Here is a 17895-nt window from a genome sequence, read left to right on the forward strand (position 1 = left end):
GCGGCTCCCCATGTGCGCACAGCAGCTGCCCCCCAAAGTCCGAGCAAGGAATGCGCCTGCAGCCTCACTCGTAGGTTGACCCAAACTGCGAACAAGAAGATGAATTGTGGCATGTTGTTCTTTTTCCTTATATATTATGTTGATATACTTGCTAAAAATGAGTAGAATTTACTGTTTGGTGTGCATAGTTTTCAGTCATGTTCTTTTTGCCTTACCAAGTAACGTTGCATCCTAACAGATTTCAGGCGTGCATCCCTGAAAACGGACACATACACGCCAGTCCCTGCCAAGTGTCCCGTTCCTCCTCACACACCATTGTCCCCTCTGTCCCGATTTACTCACCCCTGCCCCCTTCTCACTGGTGACCACTAACTGGTCTTATAGACCAAAAGTTCATTTTAGCCTTAGCCACCTGTTTGTTTTCTCTGTGGACCACACAGGGGTGAAACCTTACGGTGTTTGTTGTCCAGCGGCTTATTTCACTAAGCAGAGCATCCTCCAGGCCCATCTGCGTGGTTGCCAGTGGACGGGTTTCCTCTCTTTTCTCTTCTGCTGTGCACGTATTTGTGGTTCTTTCCTACCTGTGTGAGACCCCCAGTGAGCAGGTAGGGTGAATGAGCCATGGCGGGTGCCACAGTGGGGGTGGATGGTAGAGCTTGAGGTAGAGCGAAAGGAGCCCTCTATGAGGTCTCTGTCCAGTTCCATTTTGTAAGGTTGAAAAACAGCTGAGCAGTTGGTGATAGGGTAGTTAAGTGGTGATGGGGGCGTGGTGAGGGGTGCTGCTGGGTGCAGTTACTGTAGTTTTGACCTGGGGCTCATGGCACACACTGGGCGTGCTTTCCTCGTGTACACTGAACGCGAGCAAACGTTTACTTACAACTACACTGAGACCTTTTTATTTTTACCTTTCATCACGGCAGATAAACAGCTGGCCGGCATCATGTAGGTTGTGGGGCGCAGTCTCAGGCCCGCTGTGGGAAGAGAAGTAGATGCCGTCTCTCTAAGGGCCGATGGTCAACACCCATCACCGTTAAAGCCACACACTCCCGAGTCTCTGGGGACACACCTGCACAGGCACACATGGCCCGGACAGGGCCTCTCACATCGGACTTTGTGGTAACCGCAGACGATCAGCAGGCGCAAGTGAAGTGACTCAGGACCCGTCCACAAACAGGGCAGCACAGCTGTGACTGGCAGGAGAGGACCTGCTAGATCCTGACATATACTCAGATTTGTTGATTAAAAAAAGCCAAGTGCAGAATAGCCGTCACCCCGTGCTGTCATTTGTATAGGGTTACAGATCCACATACATGTGTACTGTGTAGAACATGATCATGTGAGTGCTGAAAAGCAGTTCTGTATATGTAGACTCTCTCTAGAAGTCACATCTGAAAGTAGTAGCAGTGGGGCCTCTGGAAGATACACCTGGGTAGCCAGGTATGTATGGGAAGGAGACTGGCTACAGGCCTGCGGTACCATGTGAATGCAGAGAGTACAGGGGAGATACAGCTATTAAATACGAGTTCTTAAAACAGCTGGTAAAAATCCCTTAGATTTCAAGCAGGAAATGGGCGCATTGCCTCTCCTGGTCAGTCCAGGGGAGCCTGTTTCTCCACACTGGAGCAGACCCGTGGTCTGACTGCCGATGGCATGCTTGGTTTTGCACACTCGTGCCGAGAAGCCTTGGGACGATACCTTGCGGGCAGCCGGCGCTCTCGCTGCGAGGGCGTTGGGGGGAGTGGAGGGGCGGGCATCCAAGCACACCTCCCAACTCCTGCTCCCTTGAAGACACAGCCCTTGTGGAATGAAACAGTGGGGTCTCTCCCCTGTTCCTCGGGTGATGATTTCCCTCTCTCCTCCGCGCGTGGATGAGCTGAATTCCGATTAAAAATGCCGTGACCCCACTGCTTGCTTTGTTCCTTTCTAAAACGTGACTGAGATCATGCTAGGATGATGGCATCTGCTTTTTGTCTCTTCATGTATGGAAAACATTTTCCTGTGCCATCAGACATTGTTCATGCGAACATGAACATTTGAGAGGTAGTGCATATGGACACATAACCTGTGCTGCTCCTTTTGCACATTTATGTTGCTTAGATTTTGTGCAGGGTGATGAGCCATCTTTGTACATTAGTCTTACATTATTTTATTATTTCACAGAATTCAAACTATTGGGTCAAAGGGTGTGAATGCTTTGAAATACACACGAGATAGAGTGTTGAATTGCCTTTCAGAAGTTTCTCAGCTTGCATTTCCATGGCACCCTTGCCAGCTCTGGGGATATTCGTGCACAAAAGCCACTTTTCATTGGGAATAATTCAGCTTTAATAACTCTTCCAACATACTTGACAAGCTCGCGGTCCTGGGGCACCGGTGTTCTCTGTCACGTTTCCCTTAAAGGAAGGTTGGATGTTTGCCCTCGTGTCATGTGGTATCGCAGGCAGGGTCTGGCTCTTCAGCCCGGCTTGCTGGGTCCCTGCCCTGCTCCCCACCCATAGGCAGGGGAACCTGAGATGGATGGACTGCCCCCCGCCCTCCTCTCTACCGTGGCGGAGAGTGGGTGCCTACCTCCCCGGGACGCTGCCGCCTCAGACCATGCGGGCTTTGCGCGTTCAGGCCCTCCGGGTGCCCCGGGTGTGGGGACTGGGGACGTGGCGGCCCCACCCAGGCTTCTGGTGGGATTCAGAGTTCCAAATGTAAAAAACTCTCAAAATGTTCTTTGACTCCACTTTAATACGTTTTGAAAAGTGGAAACATGAATGATTTTTAAAACTTCTCTCTGCTTTTCTTGATTTTCCATGTTTTCCGCAATTGACCTGTGCAGCTTTTATTACCAGTGGCTGTCAGCTCCTCATGTTGGAAATCCTGTTTCTACAGGATTTTATTGCGCTTTGCCTTGTGGTGCGTAGCTGAGATTGTGTCTTTTACAAATTGACGGTTTGTGGCAGCCCTGTACCCAGCAGGTCTGCTGGTCCCCATTTTCCTAAGTGTGTGCTTGCTTGGTGTCCCTGCGTCGCATTTTTAGCAATGAAGTATTTTTTAATTAAGACATTTGCACTGTTTTCATAGACATCATGCTGTTGCACACTTTTAATAGACTACAGTAAGCGTGGCTTCTATGCACAGGAGCCAAAATATTCCTGTGACTTGTATAATTGCACAGTTTGCTTTGCTGTGGTGGTCTGGGGCTGACCCCTCACTGTCTCTGAATTGGGCCAGTGTGGTATAGTGTAGATGGAAACAGACACTCATCCAGCGTAGGAGACTGGGGGAGAGGTCCTCGAGAAGCTGCCCTTTAGCAGGTAGGGAAGATGAGGTTTTGACTATCACAATCCTTACCAAAGTAAGTGCGCAGATATTTATGGGCTTGGTTGAGTCCTTGTATTTATCTCTATACTAATAATGTTGACAGTGGCAGCCAATACCAGATTCATTGGGGCTACACGAATGGTAATGGAGGTGTTGACCTAGGAGGGGACAGCTTGTTTTAATGTGCTAGTATCAAGTTAATATCAAAATAACATGAGGTAATTCAAAACTTTAGGAAGCCAAATAGTAAACTTTATGATTGTATATTTAAGATTCAAGATGTGAAGGGAAGCCACAAAGGTTGTGTGGAGCTTTCGGCTGTCCCGTTACGGGTTTCCTTTAAGGACCAGCACCTTCCACCATGCCGTGTGCCCCTGCAGACTTGTTTCCCAGCTCAGGCGGGTTCGACACGTAGCAAACAGCAGCGTGTGGCTACCCTACCATCCCAGAGCAATGCTTGCTTTGTTGCAGCGACAGAAACATTTCCATCCGTGAAGCAAATATTTAGAGCCTAAAGAAACATTTGGGTAGGCAGGATGTGTCAAAACAGAGCAGATGCTTGCCTTTTAAAAACACATTTTAAGAAAAGCCACTTTGTACTTGGCCGCTGCATCACAACCACAATGGGTTAAGCAAGAAACTAGAAATTGTGGATGTCGTTCTAATCCCAGTGCGTGGTCATGCCTCCTTACTTTTTCCTGTCTTTTTTTTTTTTTCTTTCCAGAAAATGGGGATAACCATTCTTAAGTAATTTTGTTTAGGATTAAAGGTCCCCCACCCCCAATATTCTTTGTTCTTAATTAGTATATCCTTGTGTCAGAAGTATATTCACATGGAACACAGTTCATAGGGATCTATCGTAAAACATCTGCCTTCTGTCTCTGTCCCAAGCTAGCAGTGCCCGCTCCACCTGTAACCAGTTACCTGGTTTCTTGTCTTTATTTTATGCATGTATTTAATGCATGTATCTGCACAAATGTGTTTAAGTGTGCGTACGCATGTATTCCTTTTTTGTTGGACTAGAGGCCCTTGTGCCCTTCATCTTATGCCTCTCATGCTCAATATATCCTTTTTGTTTTTCTTCCTTTTTTGAAGTGATTTGACTCAAGCGTTTGCTTATATAAAGTGTGTTGACTGTCGGGTAGTGGAGGAGAGTGGGCATGCCAGGCTGTGCGTGCTGTGCCTCCCCACCCCCTGGTAAAAAGAGCATCTGATTCTGCTCTGGGGCTCCCTGTGGGCTGTGGGAAAGTCACTGCCCCTTAGTCCTTTTTTCTTGATCTGTAAAACAGAAGGAAAAGCAAAGAAACCAGATGAGTTCCAACTTTTCTTCTAGATCTGAATTCCTTTGTTTGGCTGTCAAAGGTGAGATTTTAAAAATCAAATACTGTCCCTTTCTAAAACAGGAGAATGATTCAAGTGTAGTTCAGAGTGTTTATTAATTTGGCTTTTTCACACACGCACAAACATACATTTGGCCTACCTGGCCTTTGGCAGTGACGTAGCTGTCATTCCTGATTATCATACCCCTTGGTCTTTAACCACAGAGTGGGTGGGAGAGGTTAGGTGCTGTGTCTGAGACCTCTGGACACAGTGTTTGTTGCGCTGTCTGTCAGTCCTTTGGAATTGATAACCAAATATCGAAAGCAACTTGTCTTCGTTTTTTGTTTTTACGTCATTTTCTTTCTTTCTTTCTTTCTTTCTTTTTGTTTTACTGCAGCAGAGAGGGATTGAAAGAAAGGGGGAACAACCCTTCAACTATACATCTAAAAATAGAAATCGTGGATGCTGATTGGAAACCCTCCCGGTCTTTCAGATGAGAGATCTCAATTTGTGTTTCACAGAGGGGCAGCTCACTTCTGTCTTGTTCACCAGTTATACTACTCCCTAGAGGAGCTCAATAAATTTTATAGGGAAGTTTCCTCCTTATGCGGAAGGAGCTAAGCGCAACTCAACGACTGGTGTGGCTGAAATAATTTAGGGCTCGGAGGGAGGATGTCTGCCTTGTGGAATGACGAATCAGAAGTAAAAGTACAAAAACTTTCTATCTAGTTGATGTCGCCGGGTCAGTGACACTCCTGTGACTCCAGCCTATCTGATCTGGAATGAAAGTGTTCCCCCAACTTGCATTTTAGTTCCCTGCTTAATGGTCTTTCTGCTTGTGTCACAGGTGGTGACTTCCAGTCTCGCCTGCTGATAGTCTCCTGTTTGCACACTTTGAAATCCCCAGACGTGGCCTTGGCTGAGTTTTTGTACCTTTCTTATGCCTCGTCTCCCCGAGGGGCAGAGTGATCCTCTCCCACTGACATTAGGAACGCAGACCTGCTTTCTCTCTTCGACTTAAAGAAGGTCCCCCGTCTTGAAGCTGGCTGTGCAGCACATTTTGCCCTGGCTTTTTACTCGGTGATTTATACGAGGAGACGTGGCGGGTGATAGCCAGTGTCCTTTCGTCTTTGTGTTTATTTTTCTTGCACATCTATTGTATTTAAAGGATATACTGTCTTTATGGTTCACTGGGATGAGGAGGGGGTTGGCACCCGTTTTAACGAGAGCGCCGCACTCCCTGTGTTGGAATGAGGATTGTGTTCTCGGTTAGTTATCTTTCTTTCCTTAGGTGGCAGGAGGCAGTGTTTTGCTGGGTTTTGAAATAACATTTCTACCTAACGATTTTCAGAAGGATACTGAGAGGACATCGGACTGCGGGGCATCATCAGCAACTTTCTCCTCCTGTTGTCTGAACTTTCCTGCTTTCAGGAGAGGAGAGGGCAGAGTCTCAGGGCTGGTCCTTGGATTTACGTGTCAATATCAAGATGGGGGGCGCCAGCCCCACCATTGGATCAGCTTTTATAAAAGACTCTTTTCATTCAGAGTAATGATATTTGGAACTAGTTTCCTCAGAAACTGTTTTCACTGCTTGGGAATAGTTAATCAGCGGAGAAGAAAAGCCTTTGGCTTATTTGCTTAATATTTTAACCAAGTGAATTAGACAGGTCGGGGGGCTGGGGGAGGGGATAAGAAAGTGGGTGGGGGAGGCCCCATAAACAAGGTGATATATAATATTTTTTTTGTTCTCCTTTTAAATAAATACCGATCAGCTTTATGTTCAGAGACAATAGGAGCCGTTGGCTTAAATTTGCAGTTTACTGTATTTATGGCTGTAATATCAAGGTGCTGCCGTCGTAATTTCATGCCCCAATGAGAAGAGCAAGGTCGAAGCAAATGCTTCCATCGGCATCTGCTAACACACTAACTCATAAACAAGGCCCGGCTGGATCAGGTGGCACGGAATAATACAGGCTAATGAAATACAGCACAGCTTTCCATTACTGTTAGTTTTTACAGTGTCGTCATTACGTGTAATTTATGTTTAAAAAATTCAATTTTATACAAGGCACTGGGAAATAGGGGTCTACAGGTCATCCAACGACTTTTAGAGGCTCTGAGAGTCCTTATTGTACTCCACTGTTCCAACAAAATGTTAATAAAATAAAATAAAAAGACTTTTTTCCCTTTCCCCTCCCCTAACCTTTTCTGAGAGAGTTGATTTTTCTTTTAATTTGGGGAGTATTTTTAGCCAGCTGTCTTCTCTGCCTCATCTCCTCCCAGAGTGTGCCTGGGCAGATCACGCATGTTCAGAGAGAGGTGACCCCAGATGAATCGCCCGAGTCTGGAAACAGAGGCGCCGCGATGGGGGAGGACAAGGCCCGAGCGGCCAGCCAGTCGCTGCCCCTGTTTGCCGCCGGCCCTCTGGCCTGTCCACTAGCTGCAGGCAGACACTTTTATTCTAAAACTTAGGCTGGACTGAAGGTGCTGGGTTCAGTCCCGTGCTTATTTCCAAGCGAGCCCTGCCTCTGCCCCTCCCCCGCTGTCAGACCTGAGGCTGCGGAGGGCGCTGCTGTCATCTGTCTTTCTGCTTCACCTGCACTGGGCCCGGCCCGGTGGCGGTGCCCAGCGGTCACCAGGGACAGCGTGGAGGCGGCGCCCTTGGAGAAGCGCATGCACAGCCAGTCCCACTGAGGGGAGTCAGCCCTGCCCACAAGGCTTGGACCCTTAGGGAGGCCGGGTGAGCTGGCGCTGGAGGCCAGCAGGCTGCAGGTCACAAAGCCCACCAGTTTGGTTTGCATTTTAACAGAAACCTTAAAAAAAAAAAAAAAAAAAAAAAGGGAAATCTGCCTATCTCCTAGGGGATAAAAGTAATAAGCAGGTGTGGCAGCTGAGGCCACTCCTTTTAGCTGCTGCCACAAAAACAGGCTGCGTTAATCAATAGGACGCGGTGCTTGTTCTGGGCTGTTGAGAGCGTCCCGCCCGGAAAAGGGCTGGAAAAGGACTCTCTGGTCCAGCTTCTAACAGGAACGGCGCCCAGCTCCTGGTGGAAAGGGAGCTGTCCTTGGAAGGTGATCCCGGGGAGCTTGAAGAACAAGCCTGCCCCGGCCGGGGTGCTGGGCTCGGGGCCTGCCCGGCAGAGCTGGGTCTGAACGTGCGCTCGTTCCGCAGAGCGGGCAGTGCTGTCTCAGAGGGGACAGGGCCCTCCTGGGGCAGGGGCACGCAGCACTCCGCCCGCTGACCTTGGGCAGTCCCCGCTTCCCTGTCTCCTCCTGCGGCGAGCGTGGGTGGACTGTCTCAGCCTTACTGTCTACCAAGAATGTATTTTAATTGTCAGTGTCACAGATGAGGTGGGGAGGGGGCAAAGAGGGGACTCTTAGAGTGGACAAGTGGCAGGCACGGAAGTTAATGAAAAAGATCCCCTCAGTACATAGTGCCAGTGTTTTCCGATAGTGCAGGTGACACCCGACGCAAAGACAGTTCTAGGCTTTGTGGAAAGTAACTCATTCTTCCAAAGGCTGCAGCTGAAGGAGGACTGGAGATGGATGGGGGTGGGGAGAGGTTTCCGCCGTAGGACAGTGACACCCAATTGCTTCCATCTCAGCTCTGCTCAGCCCTTGCTCAGTCCCTCTGCGGCTAGATTACTCCTTGCAGATAGCAATCAACTGGAAGGAAGTGTGTGTGTCTAATTTGCATGAGATTATTTAAAACAAAAAAAAAAAGGTCTGCATTAGTCAGGGTGATGGTAAACAACGCAAAGAGATGCCTTTTATAATATAGCCTGTGCCTCAGCTTTCAGAGCCAAATATAATTCACTTACAATTGGCAGTTTCCTTTATTATTCCTTTTAACCTTTTGAATTCTGCAAGGTCTCAATCGAAGCTCTCCACTGTTGCTCTCCGCCGGGGTGGGTGGGACCTGTCTCGAATGTCTCAGGTGTGGGTCCTGTGGCACCTCCTCAACCCCAAAGGAGGTCCTTTCAGTACTAGGACCGTGACTGGGCAGAAAACTAAGATAAGTGTCCCCACCACCGCCCCCAGCGAATCCCCCATGAATCACTTGAGTCTATAAATAAGAGCCCTGAACCTAGTCAGTCTTCCCTAAGCTGGGGGCGCCGCAGAGGAAGGGGACACTGGAGGAAGGCACACACCAGGTGGGAGAGGCTGCTGAGCTTAGTCGGGGTTAGAATATTAGAGCGAGACAGCAGGCCTGGACCCTGGTCCCGCTGGAGGTATTCAGGGTGGTCCAGGAGGACCAGGGCTCGGCCTCCAGTGTTGTTTTGGTATAACCCCAAACAGCATTCCATGCCTCTCACCTCTGGCTGGGGACTGAAGACTTAAGATGTAATTTCATAACCTCCCATTCCATGACACTGCTGGTGGGGAGCCAGCAGGCAGAGATGCAGGGCCTGGGGTCGTCATCATCATCATCAGGCCAACTAGTGATGGGGGCATAGTTTTCACCCCCTTGGGCCTCCGTTTTTAAAGTCTATTACGGGGCTGGGGGGCAATGACTAGGATAATGGTGTAGCTCTGAAATCACATTATCTGGGAGATCGTTAAAACGCTTATTTTTCTCTTTAAAAGAATGATTCATTTTCTGTAACTAACTCTCCGGAGAACTAGGGATATCAGAATTCCAGCCAAGGTAAATTTAGAGCATCACACTTGATAAGGCCTCTGAAAAACAAGAACTTGGAAGGAAGTGCTGATGCCCTTTAAGCCACAGCCTCACTGGTGGACTCGGCTGCAATAATGCAGGGAACATGTTTTATTAGGAAAATAGGCTTCGTAAAAGCTCAGGGCCAGAGGGCAGAACAGCGGGCAAGGAGTCCTGTCCCTTTAACCAGCGCAGCTTCAGGGCCGCGGCACAGCCTGTAACTTACTGTATATTTCCCCAGCGTTAAACATTATCATACTTGTTTATATTTGAAAGAGCCAGAAGGGAAAATGAGAATGCAACTGAATGCTCCTTTTGGGAAAATTATCCTCATTTGCAGCCAGCGGCTGACAAGGCACACGAACCACCAGGCTTATGAAACCCCATCGTGTGGCGGTGACCCGCGGCCCGTGCTGACGTCGCAGGTGCCGCTCCCTTCTCCAGTGGCTGCTGGTCAGCTGGGTGGAGCAGAGTCTTCCCCGCCAGAACCTGGGAAGGATCCCCTTCCTATTTAGGAGGAGAGGCCGGCCGTCACTGCCCAGGCTGGAGCCCAGGCGGCACATGCTCAGGGCACACGTGCTCTCCGTGTTTTGCCTGGCCTGTCTGTCCTGCTGCACCCCCTCTTCTCGGGACATGAAATGCCAGTTATGCTAACCCCTGGGGAACTTGGGAGGAGGACCACCTCCTGTAGCCCTGTATACTCAAATCTAGCTGCTGCATTTGAACGTGCTGTACACCAGCAGCTGATCCTCTTTCTCCTGAGAGCGGGGTGCGCTCAGGAACAGCCCCTCAGTCCTCGACTTCGTGAGGTGTGGCCTTGGAGAGACGAGAGCGCAACTGCTCAGCACTGAGACAAGGAAGGGCCTGGGGCCGTTCCCTGTCATTCAACCATCCGCCCTTGACCGCTTGCAGCAGGATGTAAAAAGTTGGGGGGCTGACGGCAGCCAACTCACGTGCCAGCACAGTGCGGGGCAGCCTGTGCTTTAGCGCATTAATGTGCTCCATCTATTAGCCCCTTGGCACAGAGCATGAGGCACCATGCTTTGGAAGATGCTGATCCTCAGAACCTCCTTGTACTTCATCTACCCCCAGGGGCAGATAGACCATGCTGTGGGCCTCTAATGGAGAGCTGCCGGCCAGATGTGGGAAAGCTCTCGGCGAGTTTAAAAGCTCTGTGTTGTGGCTGGACTGGATATTGGGATTCCCGGAACAGCCTGGCTGGCCGAGTGGTCTTCTGCCGGCTAGTGCTGACCTCCCACCTGCTTTTCCCAGCCCGAGCGGCCGGAGCACTGTGTACACGTGCACCGACTTCCCGAGGCGGGCCCCCGGGGAAAGGCTTTCTCGCACCTGGGCGCCACGCTTCTTTCCTGGGCTTGGGGGATGGTGGGTGCCCTGTTCCTCTTCCTGCAGAGCCAGCTCCCGGGTCTGCCTCAGACCCGTTGGAAATGTTCCCGCTGTGTCCCCACTGGAAACGTGGTCTTCATGGGGTTTTCACTTGCCTTTTATTCCTCGGTGGGCAAATCCTCTCCACATGTTATGGCCACTGCAGATGGCGCCCTGCTATTTCCTGATGTCCCGTGTGCCGTGTGGTTTCGAGTGTCAGGAGGATTTTAAAAAAAGGGAAAAAGAAAAACTAGCCAAGGGCGATGCAGGCGGCCGACGATAGGCTGGGGCAATAATCATCTGAGAGTTCGGGCCTGGCCTTGTTTTGATCTGTTTTCTTGTTTTATTTTCTTCTTTACATTCTATATCCCATTCATACTAATCACAGTCAGTCCTGATTTTTCTTTTTATTTCTGCATTTGTCATAAAATAAAGCAAATTATTCCCGTCTTCAGAAACGATCTAGACTAATTAGTCGTCTCACCCAATAATTAGTTTTTTGTTTCCCTGTCTGTTTTCATGCATTATTGTTAGTTTTTTCCCCTCTTTTTTTTAACACCATTACAGATTAAAATGAGCCACATTTGCAGTTGATGGTATCTGTTTTCGGGGGAAGAATGGAGAATTGCAGTACGGAGCGACTTCAAAAGCAGCAATAAACTCAAGGATAAATTAAGGAAATTGAATGAGCCACATTTGGAAGCAGTGTTGAGGCTAATATTCTGTCGCTTAAGGTTAAATTGCAACTGAGAGAGGTTCTGGAGAATCCGAAATCGGGGAGGCGACTTAGCAGGATGCCAGCATCCTGTGGCTGGGAGGGTCTTTTTCTCAATGACGCGTGCGTTGCCGTTGTGGGCAGTAACAAAAGGTACTCACCTGCTCGTGTGTCCTCTTCCCGCCAGGGCTGACAGATGAAGAGATCGATCTGGCTTTCCAGCAGTCGGGCACGGCTGCCGAGGAACCTCCGTCCTTGGGCCCGGCCACGCAGGCGGTTCCTGTGCAGCCCCCTCACCTCATTTCTCAGCCGCACAGTAAGTCACCACCCACCCTGGCTTCTGCCCTCACCTTGACAGCAATGCAGGACTCCGGCCAAGGAGCAGCGCCTCACACTTCCCAGCCAGCCCTCCGGAGAGGCAGGTTGTGGGAAGCTCTTAAATTTTTCAAAAGAATGTGACACACCCCAGTCCTCCTCCAGACAGACGTTTAAGTATGTGACAGAGGTGTCAGGAGAGACAAAGGATAAATGAGTTTATTGTGTCCTTTCAAGTATGTTGATTACAAGCAAGGATCTGTAAACGTACTTACTGGTTCTGTTTTTTCCTTCAGTGCGTTTGCCTGTTACTGATCCTCTAATAAGGGCATGAACGTCTGACTCGTGCTCCTTTGCTCCACTGGAACAACATGTCTCCTCCTCTTATTTTTTAAGCAGAGTTAGTTGGCCTCCCCTAACCCCCACCTCATCCTGGTGACACCATGTATGTTTGCATAGCGGCAGACTCAGTTTTCAAGTGTGAAGGTCCTTTTGAAAGTTGCTTTTAATTATGACACAGGAACATGGCTCACGAGGGGTTTTTGTTGTTTTTCAAATGAAAGCTATTTTAGGAATAACGATTCTTCAAACTAGGAATAAATGTACACCTCCAAAGTACAGCCAGAACCCCTTCTTTAAGTCACTTGTAAAAAAATCTTAAAAGGTTAAAACTGACTCCATCGCTGTGGAAAAGAGCTCAGTTTTGTTTCTTTAACGCGGCTTAACCTTGCAGTTGTCTTTCAAAATGCCTTTTCTATAATTGTCTTCATTTTAATTGTCTGTCTCAGAAGTTTTATTTTTTCAAAACATGATTTAAAACAGTGCTACATATCAGATTTTAAAAGATATAATTAGCAAAAGGAAAAAAAGAGGTAATTCATTGAAAGGCCACATTTGTTGGACCCCCCTCACATGCCCTCACTCCCTGGTCCTCACTGGCTCACCCACCGCTGTGGGTTAGAACCTGCTTTGTGTTCACAGGCCTCGTCTAGGTTTCTCCTCGCTCCTGCTTTTAGATAAGGCTGAATAGGTGAGGCCAGGTAGGGCCGCCCTCAAGTCCCTCTCCTCCACGGTTGCCTCACCTGACACGCTGCTGGCGTGTGTCACCTCCGAGGCCAGAGAAGCTAGCAAGGCACGTTGGCCTGGGACACCTCTCTCCTCCTCGGCCGGTGTTCTCTGCTCCATTGTGTTTGCTTTGGGTCACTTCACATACTTTCCCTGTTTGTTTGTGACCAAAGGCTCAATCTCCACACTTTTTCTTCAGTCGTGTCCCTGGGCCCAGCCGTTTAATGGGATTTGTTGAGGACAGGCAGTGGCAGCTGGGGTGCGGAATTTTGTAACATGCACATCTGTTTTGTTCCAGCTGTTTCCTCCAGTGGCTTAATACCAAACAGGTCTCTCGGCTACTTGGAAACTTCTTGCCCAGGACAAATTGTAGTTGGCCTGAATCATCACGGCTGGCCTGCTTTCAGTGACTTAAAGGGTTAAACGTAGTCTTTCTGGAAGAGGCAAAAGAATGGTGTGGGGAGGGGCCGTCCAGTCGTTTAAATTACTCTCCTGTCCAGATCTCTGAGAAAAAGCCTTACGTGTTGAGGTATTTAGGTGGGAGTAACTTTAAGAGTCTCCAGGCCCTGAAAATAAAATGCATCTTCTTAGAGACGGACTCCCTGCTTTGCAGATGCTAGAAACAGTCGCCACGGCTATTTTAAATACCTGGGGTTTTGGTTGTCCCCAGCGAACCTCATTCTCCTTGTCCTCTTACACAGTTCCCTTCAGCTCTGGGGGTGACTCTCCCTCTTCACTTCTGTACTTTTGCCAAGAGGTGTCAAAACTGCTCCAAAAAAAAAAAAAGCTTGATTTTGATTAATATAGAGAAACAAGACTTTGCCTGACTGATAATAAAACTGATAAATGACATTTGAATTACTTGTAGCGGTAATTTATTACATAAAATATCTTTTATTTGACATGCGATTAGTTGCTGGAAGCATCACTCAATCTGACTAGTTTAAACATGCTCTAAAATGAACCCCAGTAAAACCAGGGCTGTCTGTTGCTGGCGTTATGAAATATACGAATCCTGGAGTGAGGAAAAATCTGACTTTAAATATTTAAATGATTAATTGGGTTTATATATTTTTTTTTTACCTTTCTAACCCCCTTAATTACAAGCAAACTCAGGGGAGTTTCTGAACTAGGTGTGCAATCTGCATGCTTATCACCGAGGCATTGTCTGCGTCCTGGGAGGGATTTATGGCTCCTTTCACGTGCGTTCCTGTGTTTTACATCTGGAGCTGGGCAGCCCCCTCTCCTTCCCATTTCTCGACTTTTTAAGGACATTCTGTCTCTGAGCCCGTGCCTGGAGAATAGGCTTTTCTGGGCTCGGCTCAGCTCCAAGTGCCCGTGTCTCAGGGTAGGGTGGCTTTCCTGAGACCACCCCGGGGAGCCCTGGACTTGCCAGCTCTCCTGTTAGGTGGCAGGTGTCCCACTGGGTGCCCCTCTCAGTAGCTCTGCTCATTGGGAAATGTGATTGACCTTGAGGTGCTCATGAATGCCGTGTCAGCAAGGAGAACGCAGACGTACCAGAGCCGGCCCGTCGGCCAGCTCATGTTTACTGAGCACCTACTGTGTGCTCGTGCGGTATCGTGAAGATTCAAACATGAACCCTAAGAATCTCACAGGCTCATGGGGGAGATAAGATAAATTCTTAAGAAAAAGATGATAATATAAGACACGATTTAATGTCAAAATTAATTATACAGACAAGAAATTCCACAAGAATACAGAAAAGAGAAAAATTAATGTGGGCTCGAGAAGTCAGGAAGGCTTTGTGAAAGTGCTAAGAGGCTGACACGATGAGAAGCTGGGTGTCACCTGGTGTGAGAATAAACCTGTGTTCTCAGGGCTTAAAAGAAGGTTGGTGGAGCTCAGGAAAAGTCAGACCGGGATTTGGGAGGAAATGTGACATTTTCTCTCTTTTGGGTTTCTTTCTGTTGGCGCTCGCGTCAGGAGTCAGTGTGTGTGTCTTAGCCTGGTCCTGTGCAGAGAGCTCTGATTGCTTGTTTGATTGATTCGTTCCAGGCTGATTTTTCTTCTTTCCTCCCAGGGAGACAAGAAGCAAGGGAGCTTTGAGATACAGGCAGGGCAAGTGTGACTCTTGTAGGATAATAATTTTTTCTTAGGCTTAAATACCTCCCCCACCCACTATCTTGATAAACACTGTAAGCCCTTTCAAAACTGACCTATACGTTCAGTTGCCTCTTCTTAAAATCAGATGTAAATATTTGAGTTGGTGAAAGGCTTTGATATTTGATTAGAAGTCCTGAGAGGAGGGGTGTGCTTTCAGTCCCCTCCTTATTCAGCCCTCTCTAGTGACAGACTCTCAGCCTTGATGATCCTCATCATGGGGCTCGCCCGTGTCGCCTGCGGCATGCCGGGCCCTGCGCTGGAGCCCGGGATTAACAGATGAACGGACAGTGAGCATTGCTCCCTCTGCACTCCTGTCCGGCGGGGCCTCCTGTCCAGTGAGCATTGCAGTTCCTGTAAGGTGGTCCAGGTGAGGACAGTGCAGGGGGCTGCAAAGGGGCTCTTCGGGGAGTAGGAGCCGCCCAGCTGCATTCTGGGGGATGAGTGGTTCAACTGCTAGGATGGACAAGAGCGTTCCAGGCCAAGGCACAGCAACTGCTGGAGCGCAGGCCAGTGGTGTCCAAAGGGCCGACTGAGAGAAGGCGCAGCCATGGGCCCTCCCTGACAGAGGTGGGGAGAATGGACAGTCAACGGCACATTGATTTTTGTTCTTTGAAATGTGTCATTAAGTGTTTTTGAGGCTGTATTACCTATTTGACTACATTATTCTTAGACTAACATCAAAATCCTTTCTTCCATCTGAGCAAGTGCTGCATGGGATTTGGGGCAGATGCCCTGGGAGTGCATGGGGAAGGCCACTGTCCAGCATCACACCCTTCTGTGCCCCCGGCTCCCTGGTCAGCGTCGGCCTGCCCTCCATTTTGGCGAGGATAGACGGTCCCTTGGCTTGCACAGACCCCTGTCCCCACCAGTCTGCACTTGAGTGTGTGTTGTGTCTTCCCTTTGAACTACATTCATTGAGCCAGAGACTAAAAATAAAAAAAAAAACCAAACAGAAAATCTTTGACCCAAGGCCTGACTTAGCAGGTGTTCTAGAAATGCTTGTTGAATGGATAAATGGTGGTGGATGAGCTAGAGACCCTAAGGCCGTCGTGTGGCCATCTTCTGGGGACACTTCCCAGGTCAGTGGGGCCTTCCTCACTGTGTGCTCAGCTGTGTCCACTCTGGAAGTGGAGGACAGACCTGGTCGGCAGGAGGTTCAGCGTCAGGACAGCTCAGTGCTTGGGGGGGCGGTACAGGGAAGACGAGCCCAGCCATCTTGGATAGTGAATGGCAAGAGCTTTCAAAATTGGCCAAAGGAAACTCCCGGGGTGCTAGTCCCAGGCGAAGTGGTGCGGAGAAGGCAGGGCCCGGACTGGCCCTGGCTCACCCGGCAGGAGGTGAGGCGAGGAGACTCTATGTGAAAGCTGTGTTCCTCCCAGGAAGGAGGCAGGATGTCCCTCTCCAATTTCTCTCTGCTGGTTTGGAACACAGATTTCACTTTCTGCTACTTTTTGTGACTGTGTGTGAAAGAAACATCCTCTAATTTTGAGAAAATTCTGTTTTTCTCCTGGGTGCGTGTGCCAGGTGCGCCTCATGGACATCAGGATGCAAGTGTCCCAGGAGGAAGAGTGGAGAAGCCCATTCCTTAGGTTTCCCACCCGCTGAAGGTCTTTGGTGCCGGTGGTAGACAGGACGCTGGCTGTGGGGCAGTGCAGCCTGTGTTAATTTTTTAAGGCAAATAACAGAAAAACCCAAAATAAGAGTGGCTTAAACCATGGCGCTCTGGGCTGTGGCCATAGCTCTGTGGCTTCAGGGACCAGCCTCTCTAGCCAGCAGGGATGGGAGCAGGAAGGAAGAGGCTGGGCCGCCCGTAGGGGTTACTGGAAGTCGCTTCCACTTATTCCGCGCTGGCAGGAGCTCAACCCCACGTGCACATGTCCCCTGCTCCTCACACCTGCGATGGTTGCGAGTCAGAAAACGCTGAGTGCAGGACTAGGGTCACCTCGAGGAGGAGAGGGGCTCGTGGCCAGCTCAAGGGCATTGGGCAAGGCGGGTGGCTGATTTCCGTGGCATGCTGCCTCGCTTAGGTGACTGTTAGAGCCTTCTCGCGTGTATCAGGTATCATGGAGCACATTTTTAAAATCGTGTTAGGATTCACAGGTCTCGCTTTCTCTCTTCCTCAGCTGCTCACTGAGCAGAAAGAACCGAGCACCCTCACTGCTGGGGTATTGTTCTCTCACCGCTCACTTCCTTTACTGTTTTTTTGTTTTTTAAATTCTGAACAGATTGTTAAAAGTGCCTTTATTGAGATATAATTCACACAATAAAACACACCCATGTTAGTTGTACGGGTTGAGGTTTGAGGCCTGTGCTCCCGAATCGGAGAACCTTTCCAATACTGATTCCAGGCGCTTCCCTTGTGCCTGCTCTGGGGCACCCGCTGGTCTGCTCACTGCTGCTGCCAACTCACCTCCTCTCCCTTCGAGTTCTGGGGCCGTGGGCCCCAGCAGCCCTTTCCCCGAGTGGTTCCCCACAGGCACAGCGTTGTGAGAGCCATGCTTGTGCAGCAGATGTGCCGCCTGCTGGGGCAGGATTCCCTGCTGGGCTGCAGCCACAGGAGCGTGGCTGCTCCCGTGTGGGGCTAGTGCCAGGGGAACTCCTGCTAGCACTCGGGCTTGAGCCCAGCCCGGCTTCTTCTCTTGGGTGAATGCTGCGGAGCGGAATTGCTGTGTTGATCGTGTAACCTGACAAGAAACTGCCAAACTGTTTTCTGAAGTGGTTGCACCATTTCCTTGTAGCGTCAGGCGTGTGAGCACCCGCACTGCTCCACATCCCCACCAACCACTGTGCGCGGCTTCTTAGATTTCACGGTTTCAGCGCCGTGTCGTGGTGTCGCAGAGTGGGCTGAGTTCACGTGTCTGCGACTGATGACATCAGGCATCTCTTGCTGTGCTTTGCTGTGTATTCACACGTGCTCCTGACGCGTCTGTTCCAGTCTTTAATTGAAGAGTTCTCATGGGTCCTGGATTCGAGGTCTTGTCAGACACCTGCATTCTTAGCATGTT

At 49.4% G+C, this 17895-nt stretch overlaps 1 protein-coding gene across 1 annotated transcript in view; it reads left to right on the plus strand.

Moving 5' to 3' along the window:
* Positions 1–17895, plus strand: part of PEX14 (peroxisomal biogenesis factor 14) — a 111624-nt gene that overhangs the window by 76997 nt on the left and 16732 nt on the right. Inside the window, exon 4 of the mRNA XM_037501102.2 lies at positions 11574–11702. Coding sequence (XP_037356999.1) covers positions 11574–11702 — 129 coding nt within the window. The remainder of the gene's footprint in view (positions 1–11573; positions 11703–17895) is intronic.

The sequence above is a fragment of the Talpa occidentalis genome, unplaced genomic scaffold (genome assembly GCF_014898055.3).
Source record: "Talpa occidentalis isolate TD23 unplaced genomic scaffold, MPIMG_talOcc4v2.1 talOcc4.9, whole genome shotgun sequence".
Taxonomy (NCBI): Eukaryota; Metazoa; Chordata; class Mammalia; order Eulipotyphla; family Talpidae; genus Talpa; species Talpa occidentalis.